The sequence below is a fragment of the Phasianus colchicus genome, chromosome 4, assembly GCF_987193195.1.
Source record: "Phasianus colchicus chromosome 4, bPhaCol1.hap1.1, whole genome shotgun sequence".
NCBI lineage: Eukaryota > Metazoa > Chordata > Aves > Galliformes > Phasianidae > Phasianus > Phasianus colchicus.
In genome coordinates, this window is record NC_143439.1 from 27,043,058 (window position 1) to 27,055,169 (window position 12,112).

Here is a 12,112-nt window from a genome sequence, read left to right on the forward strand (position 1 = left end):
GTGACACAAAAACTACAAAGCTGTTAATCAGCTCTTATTGTCACAGTCCTATTCATTCAAACATATTATGCAGGCTGGGCTCTGCTGTTTAAGAACATGTTTTGTGATCTGTACAGTCATCCTGACCACTACCAGGTGTAGCTGCCTGATCTTCCTCTGCCATTGCAGCTGAGTCAGCTCTGAGAAGTCTACATAAGTAGGAAAAGCAGAATGTCACTGCTAAGACCCACTGTTATATTAGTTCACAACTTTGGCTTTTGAGTTAAAGATGAGCCAACTTCTTGGTGGAGAAGAAAATAAAAGGTCTATGATGCCTGCCCTTGTTTTCCTGCTGCCAACTTGTATTTGATCTCTTCTTGTGCTGAGTGAATGTTTTTTTAAAATAATGCTTCTCTTCTGTTTGAAGGAACAAATGAAAAGATGCCCCAGTTCTTTAAAAGGCTCTACTTTAAAAGCTCTCTCTTTTTAAAACAGTTGCTCAAGTGAAAAGATGTTGTGTGTGGTGATGACACTGGATCTCTGAAGCTCATTATTTACATTTCTTCATGCTTTGTAGCATCAGATGGACCCTTCTAGCAATTTTTACAATTACCGGACTGCTCTGCGTGGAGCCACCCAAAGGTCTTTGACAGCTCATAGCAACAGAGAGAAGGTATGTTCACAAATGACTTGACAATGGACAGAGATTAAATAAGCTCGTTAAGTTGCATGGTAAGCTTTTCTCCGGGGATTCTGATGTTCAGAGGTGCTGTTAATTGCTGAACGAAGGATAAGGAGAAGTGCTGATGAAAATGCTAGAGGACAAACTAGACACAGGAAGAATAACCAGTGGTTTCAAAGAGACACAACTGGGCATCTTTCAGTTTTAAATTGCTTTGAAATCTACTAAGGAAAGAAAGACATTCTAAAACTGAAATATAGACAGATCTTCAGTCTAGATTCCTTGGAGTTTCTTTCCTGTACAGTGTTAGATGAGCATTAAATAAACTCTAGAGTTTCTTACTTAGAAGGTGAGCTGAAGCAGTTATTAGTGGGAAACAGCAAGTTAAAATCCCCCCTTACTGATTTCTGGACTTGCTGCAAATTATGCATTAACAGGCATGGCTTTGTTTCTTTGTTCTTCAAAATAAATCAGCTTTTGAGAAGTAAAGTGGATTTGGTCACACATGAATCCAGAATTGTGGTTGTAGCTCTTGTGAAAAGGAGCCACCCGTTCTTAGCTGCCACCCATAGAAACAGTTGTTCATCAACTACTTTTTTTGAGTAAGGTGAGTTTTAAGACTTCAGAGAAAGAGCTCACACATCATGAAATGTTGCAGCAAAGTCTTGCTTGGTGGTAGATATGGTGACATTTGTTTTATTCCCAGTTGCTACAAGGATGTCCAGCTATGCAAATTTTTGTGTGCAAATTAAAATACAGTCATTCGAAGGATGTAAGAATGTTACAATGTTCTGCAAAGACAAATAGTTTGATTTGTTCAGTTGTGCTCTGTGCTTGAGCCAGTCAGTCAGTGCCAAGACTTGCTTGAACTCAGGGAACTGTAGTTCAAAAGTCATTTACTTTAGTTTTTCTAAGCGCACTTCATAGCCGCAGTGAGCAAACAATCAAGTGCCAACAAGTGCTTCAGTTCTGATCTTGAGAGAACCACATGCCAAGAAAACTTCAAGATAATGGAAGCAGTTTGGCACAAAGCTGGAAAGGACACTACATGGACTAGCTTACCATCCAAGGGAGAACTTTCTTCATAGAGGAACTTTACGCATTATAAAATGTAGCACATGCAGAATTTTTGTTCAGTGAAAGGAGAGAGAAATAATGCAGATCTTATTTTTTGATATTTTGCTTAGCTTTTGTGCCACCTGACTTCTTTTGAATGTTCTCTGTAGAGCAGTATATTTTTAGTCAGCACCGGACTGAGAGTAATTTTGTTCTTTCCTTAGATCGTGATACCGTTCTTCAGCCTCTTGATCAAAGATATTTACTTCCTCAATGAGGGTTGTGCCAATCGTCTTCCAAATGGTCATGTCAACTTTGAAGTAAGTAGACCGCTGTGGCACTGAGTGGGGTTTTTGTATAGCATCAACCACTTCAGCAGCAAACTCAAAGCAGATCATGATTCAGCTTCCACTGGATTCTAGCATATAATTGGAGTACATCTGTTTCTTCTCACAGGAATCAGGAGGTAGTCAGGAAAGTGCAGTTATGGTAGAGTTTGAATATTCAGAGAAACCAATTCAATAGTCATAGGTTTTTAGTTAGAAAACTCAGAACTTCTGCCTAGTGCCCAAATTCATCTGAATATTTCAATTCATACATTTGTTTATGCTCAACCAATAATCTTAGAAATTAGTATTTTTGGTCATTTTTAGAACTCCGAAGTAAAAGGCAAGTTCATCCTTGTCAAGGTACATATGTGGTATTTTTATGTGTGAGTCACGGAACTGTGTGATATAGGAGCAATGAAGGAGTTTTTAGTCCATTTCAGTAATTCTTTTGTCTTTGCTTTCATGTTTCTTATCTGTGGATTATCCCATTATTTGTTTTCCTAGTGCTTTCTGTTCTAAAGATACCTGGGTCACTCACACAAAATTACACCGATTTCACTTCTTGTAGTCAGCCCTCAATTAACCTGGTTCTAAAGTTAGATGGTTTGATGGTCTGGAATGTCTCTTTTCACAAAGAGTTTAAATACCCTTGAGGCATGCTAAACTTTAATTGAAAGAGCTTATCAGTGAGTGACATCAGTGCACCACATGGAGAATTTTTATTTTTGGCATTGATTTGCAGCAAGAAATGGAGTGTTTCATGTTGATTAACTTGAAATGGAACATCTGGATTTCCAAATGTCAGTGTGAAGCATGTGTAGACTTGATGTGAAAATTACTAAGGACTTCACTGTGAAACAGACGAACAATGAGTATCATCAAATGTGGAAGTTGGGTGTAGAAGTTGTCAGCTATCTGAAAGGAAATTGAGTGCAGATTATGACGTGCTATTTATATTCATAAATAGCAACAATTTAACCAGAGCTAAGGATTGGGAAGTCATTCCAGGTTGAAGTAGAAACACAGGAGTTGTTCGGTTAAGTCAGGTATAAAATTTAGCTAGCTCCCAAGCCTTGGACTTGAAACTGGGATTTCTCCACTCTTTAAAATATGTTCAGGTAAATAATACTCTCCTGTATATAACATCTTCATTTCTTGTTCTACTCTGGCAGAAGTTTTGGGAATTGGCAAAACAAGTCAGTGAATTTATGTCATGGAAGCAAGTGGAGTGTCCATTTGAAAGGGATCGGAAGATTCTGCAGTATTTGCTCACTATCCCAGTCTTCAGTGATGATGGTAAGGAGCCCTGGAATTCCTGCAGATCCAGTGTCACAGGCTATTGTTTTGTCTCTGTCCTTGTTAGGCCATTTCTTCCTCTCAATAAGAAAGAATTTGACCTGAAACATCTCTGTCTGGAAAGTTTAAAAAATGCTTCTCCCTTACAAATAAGATAGAAAATAAGATTTTTCTTTTTAAGCGCACATGGTCTGTGAAAATTGACTGTGACCTTTCCTTTGAAATGGAATGAAAATACTTGATTTGATATACAGACTCTGTAAACATCATTTGAAGTTTATTTATATGGACTTTCAGGACACTTAAAAGGGTGCTGCTTGAGAAAGGAAACTGGGACTTGGATGGTTTCTTATGAAGCACCATGGCCCTAGGCTCAATTTTTCCTTTTCAGTGTTTTCTTCCTCTCATGCTTTTCAGTTCACACTGGCTTTTGGGGTTGTTTTTTTTTTTTTTTCCCTTCTTTTTTTTTTTTTTTTCCTTGAGGGCAGTCTTTGTTCTCGTGCACTTTTTGTTAGTATTGTCTGGATGTAATTATAAGCAATGTTGTACTTTATGATGGGATTCTGTAGCCCTAATCTGAGGGATGGGTAATGCAAGCCTGCTTCATTTAACTTCCAACTTCCATCTATTTTCCAGGGCAAGCAGATTTTTAAATGCCAGTAGACTTAACGTATTGTATTTGCTTGTGATTGCAGCACTTTACTTGGCTTCCTATGAGAGTGAAAGTCCTGAGAATCACATTGAGAAGGACAGATGGAAAACTCTGAGGTTTGTGTCAAAGGTTACTCACATCAATAAATAAAGAGAATAGGATCCGGAGCTGGCATCTAACAGTTAAAACCAAATGGCACACTATGTGTTTGAACAGATGGGCCTCAGCATCAGCATAAATCACCCTTTTGCTCTGGAACTCTTGGAAAAATGAACACAGTTTTCATCTGTAGCCTTCCCAAAGCTTCTCTCCCTTAAGAGGATGGGAATCAAAAGAAGAAACTGAGTATCTTAGTTTCTTACATTACTCAGTGTAGAAAAAGTACTTTCCGAGCTTCAAAGAAATCTGGTTTTCAGGCATCCCTTTCTAGAGATACTGTATCCCTTTCTGCACCTAGTTTTTCAGAGATCACAAAGATCATCCTGAGTCAAATGTATTCACAAAACCAGGTAATGATTTAGAGTCTAGTCTAGGAAAAATAAGTTGAATCAACTACTGGCCTTCCTTCCACTGCTGGCTGAACATACATGAGTCAACTCTTTCATTTTACCAATTTCAGAAAGATACAAGAACTGTTATGGCACTGTTTTAGCTTCTCCTTTGTCAATTGGCTTTTTTTTTTTTTTAATAGTGTACTCCTGGCAGCAAAGAAAACTGATCATGTGCATAGATAGAGACATAGAATTAAATAGTATGTGCATTCCACACAGAAGCAAGGTAGACAGAGAAAAAGTCTGTGGGTAGTAGATCTGCAATAACGTCAACCTCAGTTTCACAGGATCCTTATCTGAGGCACTCTGAAACTATCTGAGGAGATTTACACCGTTCTAATGGCTGTTTTGTTCATGTTTCCCTCTTCATTTCAGATCGACACTTCTGGGCAGAGTCTAGTGCTTGGGATGGCTGCTGCTTCTGCTGTTGCTCTCACCGAGGGGCATGGCATAGTTTATGTTTTTGTGCACCGAGTGGCATTCAAAGTGATGAAAACTGTGCAGTCAGTTGAGATAAATTGTCAACAAAGATGAAACAAGTTAACTCAAGAACAAACAGGCCAGACTCATACCAGACAGATGAGATTAAATCACAGCCCACTCTCAACTTCAGTATTGATTGAGGACAGCACTGACAGAAACCCTTTGAAGAGCTCAGATGCCGCCCATAAATCATTCCACACCTGGATGGAATATTTTTTCCCTTCTTCATGCTGGAACAAGCTGCTACAAGGACTCTGCAGAGCTGATATGATGTTGTGGAGGAGAAAAAAAAATCACTGTTCTTACAGTGGAAACCCAGGTCTGCATTGACTTCCTGATAAGCTGAAGATAGCCAGGAACTCTGGTCAGGACTGCTAACAAGGGAAAGGACTGGACACAACAAATTGGCTGCTGGGGAAAGTTTCTCCCCACCACTGTAACAGTGGCTATTTTCTTTTTCCATTATGTTTTTGAGTTGGCTGCTGGCAGGCAAACTCATTATAAGTTATTAAAAAATATGTTAAGTATTAAAAATTAAGACTGTGGTAGAACAAACACCTGCTAAAAAAAAAATATAGTAGCTATGTAGCGTGGACTATTTTACAACTTACAGAGAGGTTTTTTTCTTTCTTTCAGTTGTTTACAACTAACCACTACATGCTACAGACATTCTTGTTTTTACTATACAGATTTGTTACTCTAATTTTCCATATTTGACCTTCTTGTATTAGGTTGAACAAGCTGACTTTTCTAGAATGGTCTCTGAGAAACAGATGTACAAACTATGTTGAAATATGAAAGTATGTTTTTAAGTCATTTTTATAATTGCATTTTTTGGACGGATAACAATGGAGAACACAATCCAATTTGATGGAGTTAGCAAGGTGCAAAAAAAATGAAACAAAAAAAACAATGAGGCTTCTTCCCAAGTACATCTGTGAACAAAGCAGTCTTGTTGTTTGCTTTATGGGGTATTGTTCTGTGAAGTAATTCACTGTGTTACACACCTAATAAGTTTGTAGTAGCTCTGAATACGTAGCCACTCTATTTATGCTAGGAAGAACCAATGGGAGGAAAAGAAACTGTAGCTGTAGATCACCCTGGATGCGAAATCACTAAGTATAATGAGATACCTGGCAAAACAGGTATTTGCAATTATCCTACCACTGTTGTTAAGAAAAAGAATAAAGATATCTATTTGTTGCACTGTATCTGTTGAGTTTTCAGGTAAGGCTGATGATTAAGTTAGTATTCTGTCTTCCTTTTCAGGCAGGTATTTAACTTCTGAATTCTCTAAGAATGTGCTGTAGTAGTCTTCGTCAACAGGAATGCATAGTGACCTTACCTACTGTCTGTCTGCTAGTACAAGGTGCTGGATATTTGGTAAACTGCATATTCCATGAGCACCAGCTATGGAAGTGCCCTCCTGTTTGGTGAGTTAGGGTGGAGGAGGAAGAAGAGGCTGACTTTTTGACTGAAGTCTGCTTCTTCAGTTCAGGCATTTGTGCCCCAGCTTTCATCAGGTAAGGGCTATCCAACCTTTCTCTCTACAACCCTAAAGGGTTGCACGGGCTCTGTGTGTTGTACTTTGGGATAGGGTCTGTGCAGACTCTGTTCTGTTCTTCAGTTTTGAACACCCCAAGATTCTGTTATGTTCTTGAATCATTGATTTGGAAACGGGCAATAGCACATATCTGCAGCAAATGAGAGAGAAAATTACCTTTGTGTAGCTATCCAGCTTCTAAAGAAAACAGTGCTGCAAACTTTCAGAAATGAGAAGTTAAAATGATTCATTAACCGTATGGATTGAGTGTTCAGTCAGTACTTAAAATCCCTGGACAGTGCTGACAGATGCTCAGTGCTTAACAGGGACAGAAAAAATCAAAGTCTGCCCTGTCAAATGACTCAGAAATGACCTGGATTTCTTTCTTTCCATAGTGCAAAAAGAGACAGAAACTGGGGTTCGTAAGGATCTGTTTAAATCATCTATTCAGAAGAGTCAAGGTATCAAACTGTGCCTACAAGAGCAATGCCTGTCCCTGTAACTCAAATAATTCCCATTTCTCTGACTTAAGTTCAGCTCCATGGCAAAATCATAAAAAGAATTTTCAGTTGTATGCAATAACATGCCAAATGTTGCTTAAAGCCATCACCTCCAACACAGCAAGCAAGAAGTAGTTCTATCTCCGTGTGATTTTGCTGGGGGGAGGAGGAAGGACGGGAGTTGTGTGCAGTCTTTCTAGACAGCATTTTCTGTCAAATAGCAGTAGGCAAGCTGTTGTTCGTCTTCCAAGACACTTTTTGTAGTGAGTAATGCTCCCTGGTGCTTAGAGTGGTAATCCTGTATTAGTGCGCAGTGGGACCTCTGGTGGGCATCTGGTGGTATTTCTGCTGAGAAGTGCTTTGAGGAAAATGCTTTTGCTCATCATCCAGATCCAGATGGCTGACTTCTACCAAGAAGCCATACCCTACACTGTATCTCATGGTCTCTGGGTCTTGTGTCATCAGCTACTTTTCAGCTTGAAAATATGGCTGATACAGATTTTCAAGGGAACCAGCCTATTTACCATGTTACTGTTGCTAACCTTCTGCTTAACGCACTACAGACTCCAAACTGCTAGATGTGAAGTGTGAGTTTGCCAGAAAGTGCATTGTTGGCACCAACAGACCACTTTGCCACGATTCTACCATGCTGTGTTAAGTCCTTCTGGAATAAGTTTGTCTTGTCTCTAATAGAAAATTTCAGCTATCACGTGACCCTTAAGGATGTTTATTTATAGGACAAATGCATACCCTGCAAGATTTCTGCTTTGGTAGAACTGTTCTCCCCTGTTCTATCAAGTCCAGAGGTTGGAAGGGGATGTTATTCTTAGGTGATAACAATAGCATTTAGATGCTGAGTGCTTCACTGCTTTTTATTATTGTTTTTTTCCTGAGAGAAAATGCATACAGGGGATGATCAGAAAGAGCTGTGGGTGAAAGTTGAAGGCAGATGGCTGAGAACAGTGAATGATGTGGGCAAGGAAGTCCAAAGGAGCACATACTGTTGTCAAACAAAGAGATTGGTTCCACTTACAGGAAATGATCTATCAATTGCTAAAACTGGAGCTGCATCAGGGCCTGACTGTTTCTCAGGGAGCAGTGATGTTCTCTTGGATGTGTCTTTCAGAACTGAGCTATCTCCCACATTTTATTTCTGCCATCTTTCTCAAAATTGAATGAAAGTATGAAAACGGCTCAAACACAGCAAATGAAAGCATGTATAGGAGAACTGCTTTTAGCAGAGGTTGGTAGAAAGACAGAAATAATTACGGCTGGGAGCATGTTTGTCATTTCAGAGGGAGTGAGGCTCTACTTACACCTCCTCCCCAGCTGGCTCTGGTTTTCATTTTCTGTCAAACAAGTTAGAGAAATAAGAGAAGAGGAAGAACATAAGAACAAGTCATGGAATAAGAGAAAAGAGGATATGATAGGAGATTGGTTAGCATCCCTTTCCTGAGATAATTAGTGTAAGTAGTATTGAAAAAAAAATGCATGCAAGCAAAGTTACAGTGGCTTGACATATATGTGCTGCTGATGCAGAACGTATGCTCATACACTGAAATCAGCAGAGTGATCTATTGATTGAAAGGACATAATAGCAGCATGTGAAATTCTAGCAAAAGTGACCCAATAATACAACAATTAAAAAAAAAATCAGATGATAATAGTAATAATAATTTGGAATTTTCAGTCAATTTTTATACAAGCATTTGGAAGTGCTGAAAGCACTCCTGCCTAGCATGTCTCTAATCCAGATAATTCCATACTGAGAGCTAGATAATTTCACTGAGCTGTCATCCACTGTCAAACAGCAGTTTAGCAGTGTGAGATATGAGGAACAATGTGACACTCAATGAAAATGTGTGCATGATGAGGAGGATGTGTGCTTAGGTCCCATGGCAGGCACTGCAGCCTCAAAACAGGCAGAGCTAATTTGAGACAATGTAGGTTACACTAGGCTTCCTAGACATAAATTATGTAGGAATTTATTCTAGTTCTGATCATTATTCCTGATTCTGTTGTATTTACTTATCCCTGAGAATCTTGCTGCTCAGAGAACCTGGATAGGACAGATTACATTAGTGGGAAAAAAGAATGAAATATGAAGAGAATGAAAAGTGTCAGAAACTTGGAGTGGAAACTTGGATTTTAAGAGCAGCACAGACATCTTCTGAGGCAAATGAGATTACCAAGTGGAAGCCCCTGTATTTTCTAAAGTTGGCATAGCTTTCATTTTTCCACAGTAGCCAGAGACAGTCACATTTTTGCCTTATACTGTCTGCCCTGTTCTTCCCAGCTGCAAACGAGGCTGCAATGATAGAAAGAACTGAATAAGTGGCTTTTCTGAAGCTGGACAAAAGAAAACAGGACTGTCACTGGCCCAGAGCAGCACATTGCTGTAATGAAGGGGGGAGAAGGGTGTCATTGCTGTGTGAAAGTCCAGTGAGGTCTGACTGCAGCTCTGATAAAATCCTGTTTCCATAGAAATATTCTGTGTTGTGAATGTTTGGGGTGAGAAGAGGATAGGCACAACAGCATATGAAGTGAAGGTTCTCTAACTTCGTTCTGAAATATGGTTCTATGTATCATCTTCGTATCTCACACAGATGATCAAAACTGTGCAGAAAGGCTTTCTCTCTTATCCCTGTTTAGTAACTGATCTACTTAATGCCACTGGGGCCATTTCTCAGCACAGTTATTACTCAGCAGCAATTTGTCAATAAAGAAGCAGACAATTTAGGTGCAACTAACTGAAATCAATCACACAGAACGATCTGTTGTGACATTTATGTGGTAAGTTTACCGAAAAAGATGAGTAACATCAAGAAAAAACTTAAGAGCTGAAACCAGGAAAGATAACTCATCCCTTACATGTGGGAACAAATTCCTGGTAGATCCACATAGTTCTGGCTCTATTTAGCTTTTTTTAAGGAGCAGGAGAGAGTTTTATTTTCTGGGACCTCTCAGCCATCCTCTTCTGTCAACTTTATGTGAAGCAAAGTAAGTGAATATTGTTCAGCAGTGAGAATGTGCACTCCAGTTTGCCTCTCCTGAGGAGAATGTGTGAGAATTCCAAGAACTGTGTTTGATTACAAAGGTTGGAACTGACGCTAATAATTTCTGTAGCAGGGAACAGAGCTGTTTGCTGAAGTGGTTTCATATGAACTTCCGTAAGGCATTTTTTATGGTGCTTTCCAGGGGTTCCTCAGACATCTTTAAGTAAGATATTAACAGTGAAACTAATTGCAGCTGAGATGCATCCTGATTAATTACCATGGTGCTGAGAAAGTTGCCTTCTAAAGAAACAGCTGTCCTTCTTGGCTCTGGACTTCTCTGTCCACATACCACAGTAGCTGACTTGATATTTTGCTTCTTGTAACCACAACGATGTTAACTGCTTCCTTTATTAAAGATCAAATTTACTTCCAGAAATCTTTTGAAAACAACAGTCACGTGTACTAAAACAAAACATAGGAGGTTGCTGAGGAAAACTCAAAGTTGAGCAGGAACTGAAAATCGCAGAATCACAGAATTGCCAGGGTTGGAAGGGACCTCAAGGATCATGAATCTCCAACCCCCCAAAATTGTAGTAAATCCTATGAGAATAGTCATTTTCTGGCAAATTCCTTAACTATTTCCACTTTGGAGTCTGCTCTAACAAATTTTTTAAAGATAACTTTTAGATCATCGAGAATACTATATTGTGGTTATCCAGAACTTCTAGAAGCATGTTACAGAGATGTCCTGACCGAGGTAACTCTGAAGATTCTTTGAACTCCATAACTCTGTAATTCTTTTACAGAAAAACATGAGTGCATTGTCAGAACGCTCATGTAAGCTTCTGTTTGTGGTCTTAATAATACCTTTAATTATCCGCTTTATCTTTTAGTTAGCTGGGATTATCTTTTGGCACTTGGATGCTATGATCTGTGAAGGTCCCTTCCCTCTTCTCTCTCCTTTCCCTCTTCCTCTCCTCTTTTTCTAATTTTTCAGCTGCTGTCACCATCCCAACCACTAGGTGTCTGCATCGCACAGAAAACTGAAAGGTGCCTTGAGAAAAGCAGCTGGGAAAATGAAAGGAAAACCAAGGGGAAAAAGGGGAAATGCAAAAGGACCTGGAAGAGCTCATTGCCATGCCCAGCCACCCTTCAGCCAGGGATGATATTCAGGCTTCTCTTGTCGAGCTCTCGTTTCAATGCCCAGGGCTATGTTTCCACCAGCAGGAATGCAGAACTGATGATTTTGTTTTCTTTGGATAGTGAGAGGGAAAAGGAGCACTACCTCCAGCTCCAGCCCGGTGTTCGGATGTGGCAGTGGCATGTTTTCCATCCATGTTAGGGGTGATTTAACCTGGTAGATGGAAGATGGTGATAGGACGAGACGTAATGAGGGGAAGTTCATGTTCGACAATAGGAAACATTCACAAAAAGAGCGGTGAGGCTTTGGAGCAGACTGCCCAGGGAGGTGGTAGTCACTGTCTCTGGAGGTATTCAAGAACCATGGAGATGCTCACTACCACTCTGGTTAGTGGGCATGGTAGGGATGGGTTAATGGTTGGACTAGATGATCTTAGTGGTCTTTTTGCTCCTGAATGACCCTATGACTCTATGATCTCTTCTGGCTAGGATGGCACAGGGCAAGGATGTCCTGGAAACTCCCTGTTTCAGTGGTGGAGTGTGTGAGGAAGCAGATAATTATCCAGGATGACAGAACCTAGCTCTGTGACATGCATGTACCCATAGAAAGCATGGCCTGTGCAAGATCAGGCACTGGAAAAGCTGAGAACTGTGCTCCCCAGGTTTCTAGGTCCAGTGTTAAACTCCACCTTGGATCCCTATATCTCCTTTGTCATGCACAAGCCTACCTCTAGTTCTTACTCCCAATTCTTTTATTTCTGCAGTTCACATTTATCTTTCTTTGCTCTCTTACTAGGTTTGGGGTTTCTTTCTTTTCTTTGAGGCACCATCTTGCAGTGCCCTGGTCATAATGTAGCATACTATGCTGCTTTATTCACAGTGAAGACTTCTATTGGCATGATCCT

At 39.8% G+C, this 12,112-nt stretch overlaps 1 protein-coding gene across 8 annotated transcripts in view; it reads left to right on the forward strand.

Annotated features, from left to right (window-relative positions):
• Nucleotides 1-6,239, forward strand: part of RASGEF1B (RasGEF domain family member 1B) — a 120,356-nt gene extending 114,117 nt beyond the window's left edge. For all 8 annotated transcript variants that reach the window (XM_090138959.1, XM_090138954.1, XM_090138955.1 and 5 more), the window contains 5 exons: nucleotides 557-652; nucleotides 1,942-2,037; nucleotides 3,219-3,342; nucleotides 4,038-4,110; nucleotides 4,921-6,239. In XM_090138959.1, coding sequence (XP_089995085.1) covers nucleotides 557-652; nucleotides 1,942-2,037; nucleotides 3,219-3,342; nucleotides 4,038-4,110; nucleotides 4,921-4,945 — 414 coding nt within the window. In that variant the 3' untranslated portion in view covers nucleotides 4,946-6,239. The remainder of the gene's footprint in view (nucleotides 1-556; nucleotides 653-1,941; nucleotides 2,038-3,218; nucleotides 3,343-4,037; nucleotides 4,111-4,920) is intronic.
• Nucleotides 6,240-12,112: the final 5,873 nt, after the last annotated feature.